The sequence below is a fragment of the Tachypleus tridentatus genome, chromosome 2 (assembly GCF_004210375.1).
Source record: "Tachypleus tridentatus isolate NWPU-2018 chromosome 2, ASM421037v1, whole genome shotgun sequence".
NCBI lineage: Eukaryota > Metazoa > Arthropoda > Merostomata > Xiphosura > Limulidae > Tachypleus > Tachypleus tridentatus.
This window is the reverse complement of record NC_134826.1, coordinates 155820937-155841137: the sequence shown is the minus strand read 5'-3', so window position 1 is coordinate 155841137 and position 20201 is coordinate 155820937. Positions and strand designations below refer to the sequence as shown.

The window sequence follows — 20201 nt, the reverse complement described above, 5'->3', positions numbered from 1 at the left end:
AATACTATTGTTACAAGAGAAGAAGATTAAAACCTGCTCTTTAACTTCATCCTGATGATTCTCTGGTGTCATGGTATTTCTAACAGACACACTGTTTCTGGTGGGTATTATAGCATCAGATGTAACTGAACTCCTGTTAAAATAGATTAATTATGAAAAAATAAAAAATAGTTTGTAGGATTCTAAAAGTTATTTTTCCATATAGACCTTCAGATAAGAAACTTTAATTCACTTCTGTACAAAAATATTTTATTTTCAAAAACAGTCTGGTCTAGTTATTGACAGCTTTCAAGGACAAATTGAAATGTGACTATATTTATTTACAGGTATTAGAGAAGGCACTGAAAACAATGAAATGTATTAAAATATTCAAAACAGTAATAATTCATGAGACTTTTTTTGGCTAAATCTCACTAGCACTTTTTATATTTTAGATAACAAGACACTGTAAACCTTGTAGACCAGATGTATTCTAGAACTGTTAATTACAATACTCTGAAGAGAAACAAAATCATATTATGTAAGTGTATATAAAGTTCTAGCCAGAACAATAAAAGAATTAGATATACATGTCAGAGTGAGTTATCATCTTATATATAAAGTAAAAAAAAAAAAAGGTACATACACTATAGATAGACTGGTTAAACATCATACATATAAAATAAAAAATTATACCCCATACGTTACAGACTAGTTAACCATCGTGTGTGTGTGTGTGTGTATATATATATATGTATGTAAAATTAAGGCATCATACATTACAGACTGTGCATGGCTTGTGAGCTACAACTTACCTCTGGGTCCCATCCTTATCTTTAGATTCAGCACCTGAGAAAGGGTTTAACTCATTGTCTTCAGTTTTTGAACTACTAGTTTCCTTCCTACTCTCCTCTGGTATTGAGCCATTTAGTGTTAATATTCTACCTTCAGACAGCGTACTTGAGGACAAACTTCCTTCACTTAGCGTATCACTAACATCCAACTCTTCATATGAGTCTTTCCTGGATACAGCTTTATTTAAACATGTTTCATTAGAGTTCTCAACTGTCTTCTCTGCTGAATCCTTCTCTAACTCAGCTACACTAACTAGCTTCTCAACAGAGGGACATATTCTTGGAATCTCATCTATCTTATCCTGTGAATTACTAACACCACCACTACCTGAATAATTTATTTTCTCAGTAACCGTTAATGAGGAAGAGCTTGTGTTGTGAGAAAGAGATTCTGACGAAGCATGTGACATAATATATGTTTTAGAAGACTCCTCACTGGATTTGCTGAAAGCTACACTGTACTCCACATCAGGTGAAGTTTTTGATGCAAGTTGGAGACTTAACTTAAAACTGTGGTCTGTTTTATTTTGGATTCTCTCCAGTGGAACTGAAATGAAAAAAACAAGACTTCACAGAACCAATCACATTGACAATAACCTACTCAAGTCAAACCATTTCTACAAATCATGCATGAAACACAGGGATCAAGTGAGTCCAATGATGTGCATGTACACACTCACAAACACACACATATAGTGATTTAACAGACACAGCTAATATGTTCCTGTTATTAATAAGATCTGATAATATGCACTTACACATTTGTTTCTGCTGCCAAGCACTGATGAAGTTGAAAGGATCTGGTGTTCTGGCAATATTCCAATTGGAGTCAAATGAATATTCATGTTTTAAAGTCTTCTCTGAATTATTTTGCCATGCCTCTATAATCTGTTAAAAAAAAATTAAATAAACATTTCTCTTGTAATAAAACATACAAGTTTCAAACTATTTACTGGGAAACTTTAACTTATATAGTTGATATTCTAACTTACTTAATAAACATTTAAATATAATTCCTAGATCTTTTAAAATCTATTCTGCATAGCAGTTAAAAATATTAAACAAATAAAACCAGAGAGCAAAGCAAATAAAGATCAACCAACTCACACAGCTGAATAAACAAGGTAGATCAACCAAACACACAGAGCTGAATTAAACCTGTAAGTCAACCAAAAACATAAAGATTAATAAACACTTAAGCCAACCAAAAACACACAGCTCAATAAACAAGGTAAGTCAAACAGAAACACAAAGATTAATAAACACTGTAAGTGAACAAAACCACAAAAATCAGTAAAAAAGGTATGTTAACCAAAAACACACAGCTAAATAAATAAGGTAGGTCAAACAAAAACACAAAGATTAATAAACAGTAAGTTAACCAAAAGCACACAACTGAAAAACACTGTAAGTCAACTGAAAAACACAAAGATGAAAAAACAACATAGGTGAATCAAGAACACAGCTGAATAAACACTAAGTGAACCAAAACCACCCAGCTGAATAAATAAGGTATGTCAACCAAAAACACAAAGATTAATAAACACTGCAAGGGAACAAAATCACAAAAATCAATTAAAAAGGTATGTTAACCAAAAACACAGAGCTGAATAAACAGGATAGGTAAACAAGAAACATAAAGATTAATAAACACTCTAAGCCAACCAAAAACACACAGCTGAATAAACAGGATAGGTAAACAAGAAACAAAGATTAATAAACACTCTAAGCCAACCAAAAACACACAGCTGAATAAACAGGATAGGTAAACAAGAAACAAAGATTAATAAACACTCTAAGCTAACCAAAAACACACAGCTGAATAAACAGGATAGGTAAACAAGAAACATAAAGATTAATAAACACTCTAAACCAACCAAAAACACACAGCTGAATAAACAGGATAGGTAAACAAGAAACAAAGATTAATAAATACTCTAAGCCAACCAAAAACACACAGCCGAATAAACAGGATAGGTCAACCAAAAACACAAAGATTAATAAACATCAATCAACCAAAAGTACACAACTGAATACTCACTGTAAGTGAAATAAAAAAACAAAGAATAAACAACACAGGTCAATCAAAAACCAAAAGCACACAGCTGAATAAACACTGTATGTCAACCAAACACACAACTGAATAAACAAAATAGGTCAACCAAAAACACAAAGATAAATAAACACTGTAAGACAACCAAAAGCACACACCTGAATAAACAAGGTAAGTCAATCAAAAACACACACCTGAAAAAACAAGGTAAGTCAATCAAAATCACACAACTGAATAAACATTGTAAGTCAACAAAATACACAAAGATGAATAAACAACATAGGTCAATCAAAAACACACAGCAAAATAAAGAAGATAGGTCAACCAAAAACACAAAGATTAATAAACACTGGTTGGTTGATTTATGGCACAATGTAGCTAGGCTATCTGCACCAAACATCTGGTATGAAGTAAATTTAGTAAAATTCGTAAAAGGAAATTAAGGTAAAAAAAAAAAAAAAAACAAACATAAATAGCATAAAACCAATGTTTACATCTAGTCTACAACATTAAGAGAAAAACTACAGTAATACAATTTGTAAAAGATTTTTTGTAGCGTAACTGGAATTATCATAACTCACCAGGAAGGCTAACAGGTAAGTACAAAAACCACTGTCAGTCACCTGAAGTTGGCCTTTCCAGTCCTGGTTCTGAGTTATTTGACGTTATGGTCATTTTCAAAAAGAAAAGTAATAAAAAAATTTTAAAAGACGTGTAGCAAAATTATAATAATAGCTCGCCAGGATGAACAACAGGTAGTTCAAACATATAATTCAAACAGAAGCATTAGTCACCTGAAGTTTGCCTTTCCAGTCCTGGTTTCAAGTTAATGTTACAGCCAGTTTCTAATTTCAAATCAAACTAGATGAACTGTGATATTTAAAAGGGAGCCACATTAAAAAGGTGTAATGTAGATATTAAAAAAACTTAAATGGCATTAAAAAGAGTACTGACCTTTAAAAAACTAAAAAAATTATCAAGGTGGACAGTGTCACCATCATTAATAACACTATCTAACGTTACAGAAAAACCTTGGAAGAAAATATGTTTAAAACTGTGCCATCGTTGAGAGTCATAATGACAATGACAAGAAAGTAAAATGTGGCTTATTGTGACCTGAGTGTTACACAATCAACACACTGGTGTATCAGTTCCAATGTGTAGTCTAGTTAGAACAACTTCTTTCTGATCCTTATGAAAGCAAGATGGCCAAAGTCCAATATAGGGTTTTATATGGAAAAACTTATTTTTGCATTGCTCACTCCAAGTCGACAGCCAGCTTGCACGGAGATGAGCCTTGAATACAGGACCATAGTCCATGTATGGGACAGGCACACCAGTGATAGTGCCAGAGCAGATAGACTTAGCTGCAGTGTTGGTGAGCTCGTTCCTGTGAATACCAATGTGGTCCAGTATCCAGAAAAATTGGATAGAAGTAGATGTTAAAGAGAAATGGGCCAGTCGGTCTTGAATATCAGTGAAAACAGGGTGTGAAACAACATGAAGTGATTCCAAAGCCAGTAGAGAACAAAGCAAGTCAGTAATAGTGTAATTCGAGTACAGTTTAGCTTCTATGTGATCAAAAGCAGGAGGAATGGTATACAGTTCAGCAGTGAACACAGAAGCTGTAGGGGTGATTCTGCACACAACCACCAAACCACAACAAACCATGGCAGAGCCCACACAGTCACCTGATTTTGAACCATCTGTATAAATAGGAATGGAAGGATGGTTTGAAAAATGTTCAGCAAATATTGGACAGTATTTCCAATCAGGAGTGTCTGCTTTTCTCAGATGACTTAAAGATATGTCACATTTGAGGACTGTAAGAAACCATGGTGGAATGGGCTGGATATGAAGGCCAAAAGGAGCAATGGCAGACCATCTGGTCTGAAAAAGCACTGCCCATCAAGGAAGGAAAACACAACCCTAGGTGGAATGCTTTGGTGAGGAACAAATTTCCAAGCATATAGTAAAGACAGCTGCAAACGGTGGATGTGCAAAGAAGGTTCATTAGACTCTATGTAAAAGCTCTGAACTGGGGAAGTGCAGAAAGCTCCAGACCAGTGATCCATAGTCGAGTTTCGATTGAATAAGAGCATGATATATCTTTAGTATAGAATATTGACCAGCTCCCCAAGTGGTGGAAGTGAGAACACAGAGGATGTTCAGTACTCCTGTACATTTGACCCACAGTTGCTTAATGTGTGGTATAAAGATCACCCTATGGTCAAAGATAAGCTTCAAGAACTAGGTCTCAGACACCACAGGCAGCACAACTTCACTGACACGGAGTTCAGGATCAGGGTGAATACCCCATTGGCGGCAAAAGTGCATGTAAACGATTTTAGAGAGAGAGAAGTTAAGACTGTTTGCTGTGTTCCACTTCAGTAAATGATTGAGGGCAATCTGTAGCTGCAGCTCAATGATCCTCATGTTCGATGACTGACATGAGATGTGAAAGTCGTCGACATAGAGCCCATTTGCAACAGTGAGAGGGAATTGTTCAGTGATGGCATTAATTTTTATACTGAAAAGTGTGACACTCAGAACACAGCCCTAAGGGACTCCAAGTTTCTGTAGAAAAAAACTGGAAGGTGTCAAACCCACACAAACTTGGAATTTCATTTCCATTAAAATTTTTTTAATAAAAATGGATAAATGGCCACGTAACTCATATATATGGAGGTCTTACAAAATGCCATACCTCTATGTTGTATTATAAGCCTTCTCAATGTCAAAGAATATTGGTACAAAATGTTATCATTTGAGAAAGGCTTCTCTCATTGACATTTCAAATCGAATCAGGTGGTCCATGGTAGAGCGCTGTCATCAGAACCTACACTGGGTGGGTGAGGGGAGGTTGTTTGATTTGAGGAACCAAACAAGACTGGCATCAACCATCCTCTATAAGGTCTTACAGAGACAGCTCATCAAAGGAACCGAACGGTAGTTTGAAGGAATCTTGGGATCCTTCCCTGGCGTAGAGAAAGATAGGACAATAGCCTGGCACCAGGCATGAGGAAAACATTCTCCTGCCAGATCCAGTTAAAAACAATCAGAAGAATAGCAAAAGAAGCAGGAGATAGATGGTGCAGCATGTCATATTGTACATCCTCAGGTCCAATCGATGTATTGCCAGACCAATGAAAGGCCAGTTTCTTTTCCTCGAGAACCAGAAGAAGGTAAAACAATACAGGTTACTTGTGGGGTGGAAGGAGAAGATCCTGTTGAAGTTACCTGGTTAAAAAACAGAAATATCATTCACTCGGCAGATCATTTGACTATTCTTACCCATAAAAGGCTATCCGTTCTCATAGTCACAATGTTAATGTGAACGACATAGGGAATTATTACTCTTGTATAGCAACAAACCCTGAAGGGGAGGACAGATTTTCATCAGAACTCTTTGTTCGAGGTAAGGTTACCTAACCAAATCGGTAACTTACGTTGTCGTGGGTATTTCTGTTTCTTGAAATGGTTTTATATGCCAGTTGTGAAAAAATCAGGATAATTAGGCATAAAAATATTTCTTTAATATCCGGAGTTTTATCCTTGTTTTTCTTCCCTAAAAATTATGCATCAGGCATTTCTTCCTGAGAACATTTGGGGAGTACCAGCATCCCTGGTTCTGAACCCGTGCTCTACTGTGACTTGGTTCCCCTCAAGTGTTCAGTAGACTTGTTAATTTTGAAACTACTATGTTATACTGCATGTTTGTTTAATTGTATATTGATTATTAGAGTTAAAACTTAAATGTTTCTAGGTTTGTATCCCCCCTGGTGTCATTGTTCTGTCATATGACTTGTAGTTTTATAATACATATCCATTTATTTATTATACTTCTCATGTGTCCAAACAACAATTTCAGTTAATATTACTCTTAGATTAATTCCCTCTTGTGGTGTATAACGTGGTTATTTATTATAAATATTTGAATATATCCTCAGACTTTAAGTGTGTGTGCGAGCGAGAGAGAGAGAGAGAGTATACATTATATTTAAACTCAAGATTCGATGGTTTAATCAAGACCCCATTTAATGGTTAAGTTCAAAATTGTGCTTGGCTTTATAAAGATAGAAATGGATTCCAAGCTTTGCTGTTCTAGCTAAAAGTACTCTTTGGTTATTTATGTTAAGGTCCACCTCGTTGGAACAATCAGAAGAATAGCAAGAGAAGCAAGAGGTAGATGGTGCAGCATGTCATATTGTACATCTTCAGGTCCAATCGATGTACTGCCAAACCAATGAAAGGCCAGTTTGAGTTCCACCAGTATAAAGGGATGATTACAGTCACAGAGACAATCAGCTCGAAAGGTAAGACGTGATTGCTCTACCCGAGTTTTGATGGCTAAGAAGGTGGAAGATAAAGCAGAAGTGCTAGATACCCAGCAAAAGCTTTCACCTAGAGTATCGGCAATCCTCTGGGTATCAACTACTTCCTGGCTATCAGAGTGCAAGATCGAGAGGGGGACAGAATTATATTACCCACTGACCTTTCGAATCTTGTCCCATATGACTTTGGAACTGGTGGTAGAAGATATATCTGTTGTGAACTTAATCCAAGATTCCTTCTGGCTTTAAAGTCTTACCCACCGAGCATGTGCATAGGCCTGCTGGAAAGTGGTGCGGTTTGAGAGTGTGGGATATCTTCAGAAAGTATCCCAGGCTCGTTTTTGAGCCTTCCATGCCATGTGGCAGGCAGGATTCCACCATGGACGAGGATATAGTGGAAAACGTTTTGAGGTTTTAGGAATACGGTGAGCAGCTGCTTGTATAATACAATCAGTTACTGCTGCCACATAGTCATCTATTGATGGCTTACAGATGATGGCAAGATCAAGTTCTGTGAGAGCAGTGAAAGAGGGATAGTTTGCATGATCCACTTTCCACCAGAGCAGACGGGTAGGGTGGCATCAACCACAGCCAGTCTCTCTCAAATAGGAAAATGATCACTGCCTCGTGAATTATTGTCAACCTTCCATGAAAATGAGAGAATAATGAAGGGGGGCAAATTGAGAGATCAATAACAGTAAAGGACTGACTTGGTGCATGAAAAAAAGTAGAAGAACCAGTAATGAAAAAAGATGTGATCAGAGAGCATAGCAAAGGGGATGATGTCCATTAAAGTCCCCTAGGATGAAAAAGGGAGATGGTAACTGTTCAATGAGAGCATCAAGGTCTGATTGATCATATGTCTCTCCAGGTGACAGATAGAGAGAACAAATAGTGATGGTATGACCCAAGGAATCAGGGATGGCTGCGGCCTCCAAGGATGTGTCAAATGGCAAAGACAGGGTGGATACATGCTAATCAACAAACAGTGCCACCTCTCCATGCACTTGTCCATCACACAGCCTGTCATTTCAGTACAAATAAAACCACCGAAAGGTGGCTGTATCGGCAGGTTTCAGAATTTTTTCCAGTAACGAAATACATACAGGATAGTAGGAAGCAATCAGTGTTTTGATGTCATCCAGATGAGAAGGTAAACTTTGACAGTTCCATTGTATCAGGGTGGCCATTTTTATTTACGTGTAGGAAAATTGGGCGGAGAACCCTTCTCTTTATAACCACGTCTTTTTTTCCTTACTTTCCTTATTCAGGGAGGTCTGTCAACCTCCATGAATCCTGCCCTGGGTCGATTAGGCAGGTCTTTGCTGTTGGAAGGGGATTCCAGAGACTGAGGACGAGAACAAATGATTGTTTTGTAGCTTGGGTTGAGAGAAGAAGATAGATCTGAGGAAATGCCTGTACCTGGAACAAAAGGAGGTGGATCTTGGGGTTTGGTGGAATGTATGTAAGGGACAGAGATGGGTGATGAAGTTGATTCATCAACTTTTTTAACCACAGAGGTCAAAAGGCTTGATTTGTTTGGAGAACCATTCATTTGGAGGCACAGAGAGATCTGTCTGCACTCCCACTGTAGTTGTCACACATCAAGGAACCACGATATGACATCTTCGAGTGACAGAACTGCTGACACTGGAATCTTTGAAGAGGGTTTAGAAAGTATGACCATACTCTGCAATTAAGATAACCTGCCTCGATGGTGATAGACGGATGTTGTGACGTAAATGTGGGAATGTGGACACTTGTTGCCATCACAATTCTATCTTTGCAAGTGGATATAACCCTCACTGCAGAAACTCCCCAGGTGGAGATACCAGCAAGAATCTCTGAATCCCTCTCAACAATAACTCCTCATGATGAATTCAAAGTAACCTCAATAGGTATATCCTCAATTGCCTTTGAATGTAACAGAAGTTCACTGTGTTGAGATGTGGATGTTTCCACCAATATGTCACCAGATCGAAGCTTCTTTACTTACTTTTGAGAGCCAGAAAGTCCTGCTAGTCCCTTCTGAATAAAAAAGGAAACATTTGCCCTAAAGGTTTGTCTGAAGGAGAATGCAACATAAAAAAATGAGGAAAAACAGGTGGCATAGATGGCAAGGATTGCTGCTCAAAATCTTCAAGACGTGGTTGTTTACCTATAGACTGTTTTTCACTATTTTATTAAGATTCTCAATTGGAGTATCCATAATAAAGAAGGGGAAATTTCAGTGCCCACTGACCCCACCCACCATGGAGCCCTATGAAGGGATGCACTACAATGTCAAACAAGAACACTGCAGCAACTTCAGGGTTTGTGAACACTATACCCAAAAACCAGCATCAGATACAATGTCCACAACACCTGTTGAGAACATTCAACACTAATACTTGGTTGACCCTAGCCTGAGTGGACCAGTCGATTGACTCAAAGGTAGCTACACTAAGGCTGCCTGTGTCTACAGGAATTCAAGGCCAAAGTGGCGTGTTAGAGTTGGACCCCTCAAACACCAGGAACCTCTCATCCCTTTCACGGGTTGCAACGCGACGGCAAACACATGGGTGGATGTTTTGATCCCAGAGGAAGTAAACTGAAAGAACAGAAACTTCCCTGGGAGGTCACCTCACCATGTACAGGAAAGCACACTGAGGGGTAATAAACACTAAGTCAACCAAAGCACACAACCGAATACTCACTGTAAGTGTACTAAAATCACAAAAACAGATAAACAACATAGGTCAATCAAAACACAGCTGAATAAACACTACAAGTCAACAAAAACACAAAGATGAATAAAGAACATAGGTCAATTAAAAACACACAGATGAATAAACACTGATAGGCAATCAATGACACACAGCTGAATAAACACTTCAAGTCAACCAAAAACACACAACTGAACAAACAAGTTATGTAAACCAAACACACACTGCTGAATAAACACTGCAAGTCAACCAAATATACACAGTTAAATAAACAAGGTAGGTCAACCAAAAACACAAAGATTAATAAACATTAAGTCAACCAAAAGCATACAACTGAATATTCACTGTAAGTGAAATGAAAATACAAAGATTAATAAACTGCATAGGTCAATCAAAAACACAAAGATGAATAAACAAAGTAGGTCAACCAAAAACACAGTTGAATAAACACTGTACGTCAACCAAAAACATAAAGATGAATAAACAACATCCGCCAGTTAAAAACACACAGCTGAATAAACAAGGTAAGCCAACCAAAACCACAAAGATGAATAAACAAGGTAGGTCAATCAAAACACAAAGATTAATAAACACTAAGTCAACCAAAAGCACACAATTGAATGAACAAGGTACATAAACCAAAAACAAATATTAATAAATGCTAAGTCAACCGAAAACACAAAGATGAATAAACAACATAGGTCAATTAAAAACACACAGTTAAATAAACAAGAAGTTTATAGTAAATCATAAACGTTTAATTTCATACTTTTTCAAGGAGTGGTGGATAAAATATGGATGCTGACATACTAAGAGAAAATGTCATAATAGGTGGAATGAAGAACTTAAAAAACTTACATACTATTAAAATATCGATTCTCAGATGAGATATAATGTTAGTTTAATTGGTATAATATAAATAAAGTAGGTTAATAAAATGTTAAATATAAAATTAAAACTTTGTCATGCACAATGGAATAAACTAGGGTGGGTGGAGTTAATACTGTTATAACATGAACCAAATTATGTGCATGATGAGTAATGTTTACTTTACCCGAGATATTTACGGTATTTCTAATATCTGAGAATTAAAAGGTACAATTACTATATCAATGTTTACTTTCAAGTCATAAATATTACTTTATTACAGTTACAGTAAGGAAAAACACTTTTTGGACAGGTTTGATGATTCAATAACACTATGTAACACAAATTTTATTCCTCGATAGTATATGTTATTTCTTAATTGCTTATGTTGTAAAAGTACAGAAAATGGCCATTATTCCCTTCAAACTTTGCTTTTGTGACCTGGATAATGAAACTTAGAAATTAACCTATTTTCTATGTAAAAACGGGCAAATTTGTACATTTTCATTTACATAAGGTCTGAATAAAACAATATATGAGATTTACATGTGTTTATACTAAAGTTATATAAAAAACGAACAAAAACGTTTAGAAGTGAGTAGTTTCGAGATTTGCAACTGTAATGTAAATCACTTTTCATGTATGAGCCCCAAATATAGTCTTCCATCATGTTTTCACATCATACTCCCAGGTCACAAAAGCAGAGAAAAATAGTTCTTTTCCATTTACTTTAGGCTTAAGTAATTAGGAAATAACACTTTCTGCCCAGAAACAAAAAAAAAATAAAAATTGTGTTATATAGTGTAATTGGTGCAATCATTCTGAAATACAAGTTTTAATTTATTATTTAAAAAAAATTAAATACACTGTTAGGGTGTTCAAAGTGATGACTTACACATGCCTGTCAATCCATGTGAAATGACATTTATTTATAGCTGCATAGATAAAACAGTGAATAAAACAAGGAAATGTGGAATATATTAACTACTTGTGTGAGTTGAAGTCTGACTTGAGAAAGAATAGAAACAAAGACACATCGATAAAGATAAAAGACCATATAACCTGAATGCTTTAAAAGGTTAGAATTTTCTCCTTCAAAAAAAGGCCCATCTTCTGAAACCCTTAGTTTATTGTGCACCATATTTTTGTGTTATACTGATTTCTTAAACTTACATATTTTTCTAACATCACGAATTTAATTTTAATTTTATTAATAAGACTTCTCTGATTTTAATTCTGTTGATGTCTGGTTCTTCATTTAGTACTGTGACATTCTGTTCAAAATGAACTATGGTTCTTTCTGTTCATACGTTCATGTAATTTTGTATTTGTGGTATTCTTTTAACTTGATCTTCAAATTACATCATGTTTTACTCATGTAAAAGGCTGTAAAACTGTTACTTTATTTTGTAAATGTTTCCTGAGTGGGTAAAATCTTTAGATAATTTTTAATGTGTATAATTTTCATTCCAGGATGGAAAATCAATACAGGTTGTACTTGTGCGCTTGAAGACAGGTTAAAAAAAACACCAGAACTCTGAAGTCCATGAACAAAAAACCACAGTTTTTCTGAACAAAATTTCATACCACTAAAACCTGAAACTGACATTAACAAAAGGAAAACCAAAGAAATTTTATTACTGAAATCAAACAATCTTACAATTAACAAATACTCAGAGAAACCTTATTACTAAGACCAAATAATCCTACAATTAACAAATACTCAGAAACATTATCACTACAATCAAATAATCCTACAATTAATAAATACTCAAGCACACATCTATATGATTATTATTTTCCCAAACATTCGTATCCATTTTATATCATTTTTCATGTGAGTTTATGTCAAATGAACTTCCCATAACCATAAGATTAATTACTAAAACATTCTTAACTTTCAAACCCTTGAACACAAGAATGATTACATCAGTGATGGAAACATTTTACCTGTAATAAAATAGTTATTAAACTTTCCACTAGCTGCTGACCAAATAAACCTACTTATATTACTATAAAAATTTTTCATTTCACAGTCTGAAAGAAAATCTTTTCACATTAACAGTTTTCCACTCAACCACATAACAGAAGTGAAAACACCTGACAAGTAATTTTATTAACAACTAACAAATAGATAAGATTTTCCTCTCAACCATATAATAGTGAAAACATCTACACAGTGGTTTTACAAACATCTAACAAGTATATCTTTTCACATTCTTGAACAGATTCCATTTTCAAATACTGTTAAGCCAAGTTTACCTCAATTGTCATATAAACCTCAAAAGAAAGAAATCTAAGAATCTGGATAAAACATACAAGATGTGTAATTGAATGATATAGATTATATAAAAAATGAGAGCAAATACTATACAACAAAATTATTTTTATCATCTGAAAAAATGGAAAAAAAACATGTACACTGGAAAATGATTTCCTTTCTGCTGTCTGACTAATGTTACATAAAGATTTTCTTTCCAATGTTTGCTTATAACTTAGAAAAAAACCATGAAACTGTTAGACTTGGATTTTATTTTCATTGCCTATCATGAAGACATGCTAGTGGGATTGTAAAAAGTATTTTTCCTATCCATTACCTAAAAAATGAAAAAACCCACTAATCTCGAAAGACTTAACTTTGACTTGTAAGAAGTGGACAGCCATCTATTTAACAGGCAGCAAGTTTCTTTTAACTAACAGAACCTAGTAATTTACTTACCCTTTTAGATGAACAGTTTTCTTTTCCATTGTCTGACAGAAGTGGTCCTTCACTCAGGCTATCATCTGTATCCTGGAAGATGAATATGTGAGATTTTAACAGAAGCAATAAAATTATAAAACATCTTGACCTTGCAAACCTGAGGTATGGAATCTTTCACTGTGAGTTTATTATAGATCAGAACATGAATTATAGACTGAGGATAAAAGTAGTGGCCAACAGAATTATTCCAGTTACATGTTAAAAGAGAGGAAACCCTTACAAAATTCTAACAATTATCATAAATCAGATAAACATATGATATAAGAGGCTACGAACTTCAATTACACAGTTGGTAAACCCAAGGTTCTTTGTTGAAGTGTTACATTTACAACAGTGTTTTTGTTTCACTCAAGAAGTAATTTATTTGTTTAAAACAGATGAAAACCTTTACATTTTGCACTCCCTTGATGAAGTATCACTATTACAACAGTTTTCTTTTTAATGTAAACATATGACCTATGTACCTGGACCATATCATTACAAATACCTGAAGTTTAATTGTTAAAGTATCACCCTTACAACAGTTTTCTTTTTAATGTAAACATGTGACCTATGTACCTGGACCATATCATTACAAATACCTGAAGTTTAATTGTTAAAGTATCACCCTTACAACAGTTTTCTTTTTAATGTAAACATGTGACCTATTTACCTGGACCATATCATTACAAATACCTGAAGTTTAATTGTTAAAGTATCACCCTTACAACAGTTTTCTTTTTAATGTAAACATGTGACCTATTTACCTGGACCATATCATTACAAATACCTGAAGTTTAATTGTTAAAGTATCACCCTTACAACAGTTTTCTTTTTAATGTAAACGTGTGACCTATTTACCTGGACCATATCATTACAAATACCTGAAGTTTAATTGTTAAAGTATCACCCTTACAACAGTTTTCTTTTTAATGTAAACATGTGACCTATTTACCTGGACCATATCATTACAAATACCTGAAGTTTAATTGTTAAAGTATCACCCTTACAACAGTTTTCTTTTTAATGTAAACATGTGACCTATTTACCTGGTCCATATCATTACAAATACCTGAAGTTTAATTGTTAAAGTATCACCCTTACAACAGTTTTCTTTTTAATGTAAACATGTGACCTATGTACCTGGTCCATATCATTACAAATACCTGAAGTTTAATTGTTAAAGTATCACCCTTACAACAGTTTTCTTTTTAATGTAAACATGTGACCTATTTACCTGGACCATATCATTACAAATACCTGAAGTTTAATTGTTAAAGTATCACCCTTACAACAGTTTTCTTTTTAATGTAAACATGTGACCTATTTACCTGGTCCATATCATTACAAATACCTGAAGTTTAATTGTTAAAGTATCACCCTTACAACAGTTTTCTTTTTAATGTAAATATGTGACCTATTTACCTGGACCATATCATTACAAATACCTGAAGTTTAATTGTTAAAGTATCACCCTTACAACAGTTTTCTTTTTAATGTAAACATGTGACCTATGTACCTGGTCCATATCATTACAAATACCTGAAGTTTAATTGTTAAAGTATCACCCTTACAACAGTTTTCTTTTTAATGTAAACATGTGACCTATTTACCTGGACCATATCATTACAAATACCTGAAGTTTAATTGTTAAAGTATCACTCTTACAACAGTTTTCTTTTTAATGTAAACATGTGACCTATGTACCTGGTCCATATCATTACAAATACCTGAAGTTTAATTGTTAAAGTATCACCCTTACAACAGTTTTCTTTTTAATGTAAACATGTGACCTATTTACCTGGACCATATCATTACAAATACCTAAAGTTTAATTGTTAAAATATCACTCTTACAACAGTTTTCTTTTTAATGTAAACATATGACCTATGCAGCTATTCAACTTTCAAAATTCATGAAAACCACTTTGAATACAGAATATTCAAAACAAATACTCAATATATTAAAGGACAAATATTTAGTAAAAATACTGATACTCCGCATACAAACAACTTGTAATATTTACCATTTTGCTATTTTTTGTGAAGATACATATATATATACACTGTATTAAAAATCATTGTATTAAATGTAAATACAGTAAAAAATGATCACATGGTTGGTCCCTGAGACTAAGCCCCTATTGAGGGAGTTAATCAGACAGTTCATCTTTATAAAGAAAATATTCCTACATGGTATTTGTATATTTGTTATATACAATTAATAATATTATACGTCTTTATAGACAAAATATTTCTATTTAATATACATAGGCACATTCATCTGATAACTGAATATTGTTTGGTTTGTTACTTTTACACCAAATATTTTATCATGCTCTATTGCTTAGGTGAATACTGAAAGAAATTTATAGAAAGGTGAACCAAGAATTAGAAGTCCACATGTGTGTATGACTATTGTTCTGCAGCTACTATTTTATTATTAAACCTTCCTAATTTACATTTTGTAATTATTATTTTAATGACTTTCTTTAAATTGATTCAAAATAAAATTTCCAGTAATATTAACAACAGCTGAAGTTATCTCCACTTTTCTAGAACTATAAGTTCCTATAAACATGGAAACTTATGTCCCAGCTGCTACATAATCTTGTATTCAACCCTATTAAAGACAACTTTTATAAGTTTACAGAAATACAAATTAAAACAATGGTTAGTTATATGGCTGATAAACGTGTCTGTTTCCCAGTGCCACGTGTAGTGTATTGGCTGTTGTTATATTCATGCTTCCATTACTATTCACATCAACATCACAAATACCTTTTCTTCAGACACTCCAATCATCTTGTTTTCCTTCAGTTTTCTGTACTCTTTCCTGGCTTTATAGCCTCGAAACACTGACTGAATCTTCACAGCTGCTTGAGTGAGTCTCTGATGATAAACCTTATTTTGATGACCTCTGAGGGCTCCTATACCTGGTGTAAAAATCACAACTGATCCATTATGAAAATATATACTAACAAATAAACTTAAATGTAACTGCTTTAAACAAGATGATTCAGGCACTTTGATAAAAACCCAATAAAGCAGAAGATAAATAATTATTTTAGTTTTTTATATTTTTTATATGTCTACACATTAGCTTGAATCATCTCATGTCCACATGCAAGCCTGACTCATCTCATCCAAGAGCCATTAGAAATGAATGACGAATCTGATGGTATGAAATGAAGAACAAATGTAAGCAACAACCTTCCAAGAAGGGGTAAATTAAACAAAGAAAAATCTGGTAAATCAAACTTATAAAGATATAATAAAATTTGTCCTTAGAGGAGAGAAATACAGATACTTCAAAAGCAATAGGTACGAAAGAAGTAGCAGTAAACAGGGCAAACAGGGCACAACATTTCTTCTGGATCTGAGCTATTATATAAGAAGAAAATAAAGGAAGGCACAAGCTGAAAACTGATGGAAAAATTTCCAGTTTGAAGAAGTCAGAATATAGGATGATGAAAAGGGTACAGGATAAGTCACTAGCACATAAACTACAAGCATGAAGTAAGCAGTACCTGTAGAAGGTTGTCAATGGCTTTAAATGGCACAGGTAAGAGCATTCAAAATGATAATGAGGTGTCAGTTGGGTATGAAGGCAGAAGAAGTGTGTTTATGGAAGGAAAAACAATAAGGTAGAGAGAACTGAGAAGGAAGCACAGTATCAAGAAAGATGAAATTTGCAGAAAAGCCTGCATGATAAATGTCAAAAATGTATACAGCTGAACCTATAGAGCTGCCTGGTAAAATGGAGGGAGGCATTAGACAGTATACAGATTAGAAGGAAAGTGGTGGTGGATGCCCCCATATATGAGTAGGAAGACCAAGTATCAGGTCATCCCACAAGTAATATCCAAAAATTTAATACAGAAAATTTATCATCATTTCTGTCTTCGTGGATGGCATTAAATGACTAAAATATGTAGTAGGACGTGTATAAAAACATTCAGACAAATAAAAGAAACTAACCAAACACCACTTTTTCAGATCATTAATCAAATAAACCCTTATGAAAAAGGACGTGCCTGAGGAGCACAATAAGCATATAATACTTTATGAGTAAAAAAAAAACCAAAAAAAACATTCAAGGTGTTTATGTTGTGGAGTCTCTCAATGAAATAAAATGTCGAAGGTGGTTTCAGAAGTTCAGATCAGGTGACTACAGCTTAAGTGATGTGCCATGTTCAGGTCGTCATGTTGCTTTTATTGATGACTTGCTTCTGTCTGCACTTGATGAAGATTGTGCTGTAACAGTTGAAGAACTAGAACAGAAGCTTCATTCAATCCACTCAACAGTTAACCATCATCTGCAACAGCTTGGAAAGGTGTCAAAACTTGGAAAATAGGTCCCCCATGATTTGATAGAAGCCAACCTCAGAGCAAGAGTGAACATTTCCACTTCTCTGCACTCTCGTGAACATAACTCGTCTTTTGTGGACAGGTTAGTGACTGGAGATGAAAAATGGATATATTATAAAAATGTTAAGTGCTGCGGACAATGGCTCAGTGCAAGTAAAATGGTTTAAGCACAGCCCAAAATGGACCTCCACCCAAGGAAAGTCTTGTTAAGTGTCTGGTGAGATATTGATGGTGTGATCCACTTTTGAGTTGCTCTCACTCAATGCAACGATTACATCAGACTTCTATTGTCAGCAGTTACAGAGTCTGAATGTTGCACTGAAAGAAAAGAGGCTTGGTTTGATCAATCGTAAAAGGATAACGTCCAGGATAATGCATGGCCTCATATAACAAGGATCACGTCTGCAAAGATTGAAGAGCTAGACTGGGAAAAACTTACACATCCTCATTTTTCAGACCTTGCCCCATCTGATTATTGTCGCCCAAAAAAAAGCTTGGAACAAAAGTTAGGAAAAAAGCTTGGAACACATGATAATGTCAAACTACCTTCTCTATATTCCTTTCCTCCAAATCCCAATAACTTTACAGAAGTGGCATTCAGCAGCTTGTAAATTGTTGGCAGGAAGTAATTAATAAAAATGGAACATGCATTATTGACTAAATAACATTAAAAGCATTTGAAATGCTTTCTCTTTTTTTCTTAACCTAAAATTGGACATTACTTAAGGGATAACCTGATAGAATGCTGTCCTGAATGGGAAAGCTATTAGATAACAGACAAACACTCATTCAAGGGGATAACACTTGTTGAGGACAGAATTAAATTAGAAAGTCTTTAAAACTGTCATATATGAATTTTAAAACATAATGAACTAAAATACAAAAGTAAGACCTAAATGCAATTTAACTATTTAACAAAATAATATGAACAAGATGAGATAAAATTTGGCCTAATACCATGGACACAACTTTCAACAATAAGCTTCATTTTGATTTTCTTTTTAAAAAACATACATAACTTAACTTCCTCCCCTTCTTACAACACATAGCATGAAATATTTCCTTTCTATTGATTACAAACATGCCATTCAAGTTAAATATGCCATTTAGCAACACAGTTTCTATTTTGAAAGTGGAAGTGGCTTATGTTAAATTGAGAAACTTTTATCATGGTTTTTTCCCATAGAAGTTTTTGGAATGTATTTGAATTATTGGTAAGCAACCCACATACTGTGAATGTTTGCACAAAACACCTAAATTACTTAAGGTACACCAACTCTGACTAAAAGATCAAAGTTTGAGAGATTTCTTTCAAAACAAAGGAATGTAGATGTAGATAGTATAACCTGAATATAAAAGTATTATAACACACTGGACGATAACAGTTTACTTTAAATACATTGATAATTAAGTGGTTTAATTAAAATTTCAATGTAAATCAGTAAGATGGCAGAAAGGTGTTTAAATATAGCACTGACCTCATAGGAAAAAAAAGAATATAACACAAGAGAAATAAAAGGCCTAAGAATACACAAAAGTTTCTATTTAACAAGGAAAAAGTTCCAAAGCCTAACCAGGTGAAGAACACCAAAAGGAGGGACCTGAGCTGAAGGTACTGGCAGCTGAAAGAGCCCAGTATTTCATTTATGCAGCCACCACATCATCCTCATTAAAGTGCATCCATAAGATATCATTATCACACAACCTGTGTAGAATATCAATCCTTCACACAAGTATTAGAAGATGGTACATGAACAAGTGTTCATGGGCTGAAGAAATTAAATTACCTACACTTCGAAAATCATGTTAAATTATAAATAAAAACATGTCTATTGTGTTCAGTACTGGGAAAAATTTATGAGTTCAAAAGCTTTATGAAAGTAAGTACACAATGAGCCTGTTCCACCCTCATACTGAAGGAGGGATTTTGTTGCATAATAATGTCATTATGCAGTAGCATAATTCACAAGAAAACTTGTGATATTAGATAGTTTTCTGTGTGTAGAAGTGACTACTGTCCTGGATAAAATATAACTATTGAAAGACAGGTTTAAGTACACAAATTACGTGTAAAAATTTAACTCAAATCACATAAGGAGATAATATGTGTCTAAAAAGCCTGATTTAAGTAAAATCACATAGAAACAGAACTGCTTAGTAAAATTGTTTACACAGGTAATTTAAGTTTATCTACTTTTATTAAAATCAAACATTTTTAGACAGTTTACTCTTGATTACTTAGAAATTAATAATTTATAAAATTCTATAACAGTAAACATATGTCACTGACAAACTGATT

General features: G+C 34.2%; 1 protein-coding gene across 1 annotated transcript in view; it reads right to left on the bottom strand.

Annotated features, from left to right (window-relative positions):
• The window catches only part of LOC143245660 (uncharacterized), a 92054-nt gene that overhangs the window by 16242 nt on the left and 55611 nt on the right, over window positions 1-20201 (bottom strand). The window contains exons 14-18 of the mRNA XM_076492009.1: window positions 16313-16467; window positions 13512-13583; window positions 1592-1721; window positions 795-1380; window positions 34-133 (exon numbers count right to left, since the gene is read on the bottom strand). Of these exons, the coding sequence (XP_076348124.1) occupies window positions 34-133; window positions 795-1380; window positions 1592-1721; window positions 13512-13583; window positions 16313-16467 (1043 nt within the window). The remainder of the gene's footprint in view (window positions 1-33; window positions 134-794; window positions 1381-1591; window positions 1722-13511; window positions 13584-16312; window positions 16468-20201) is intronic.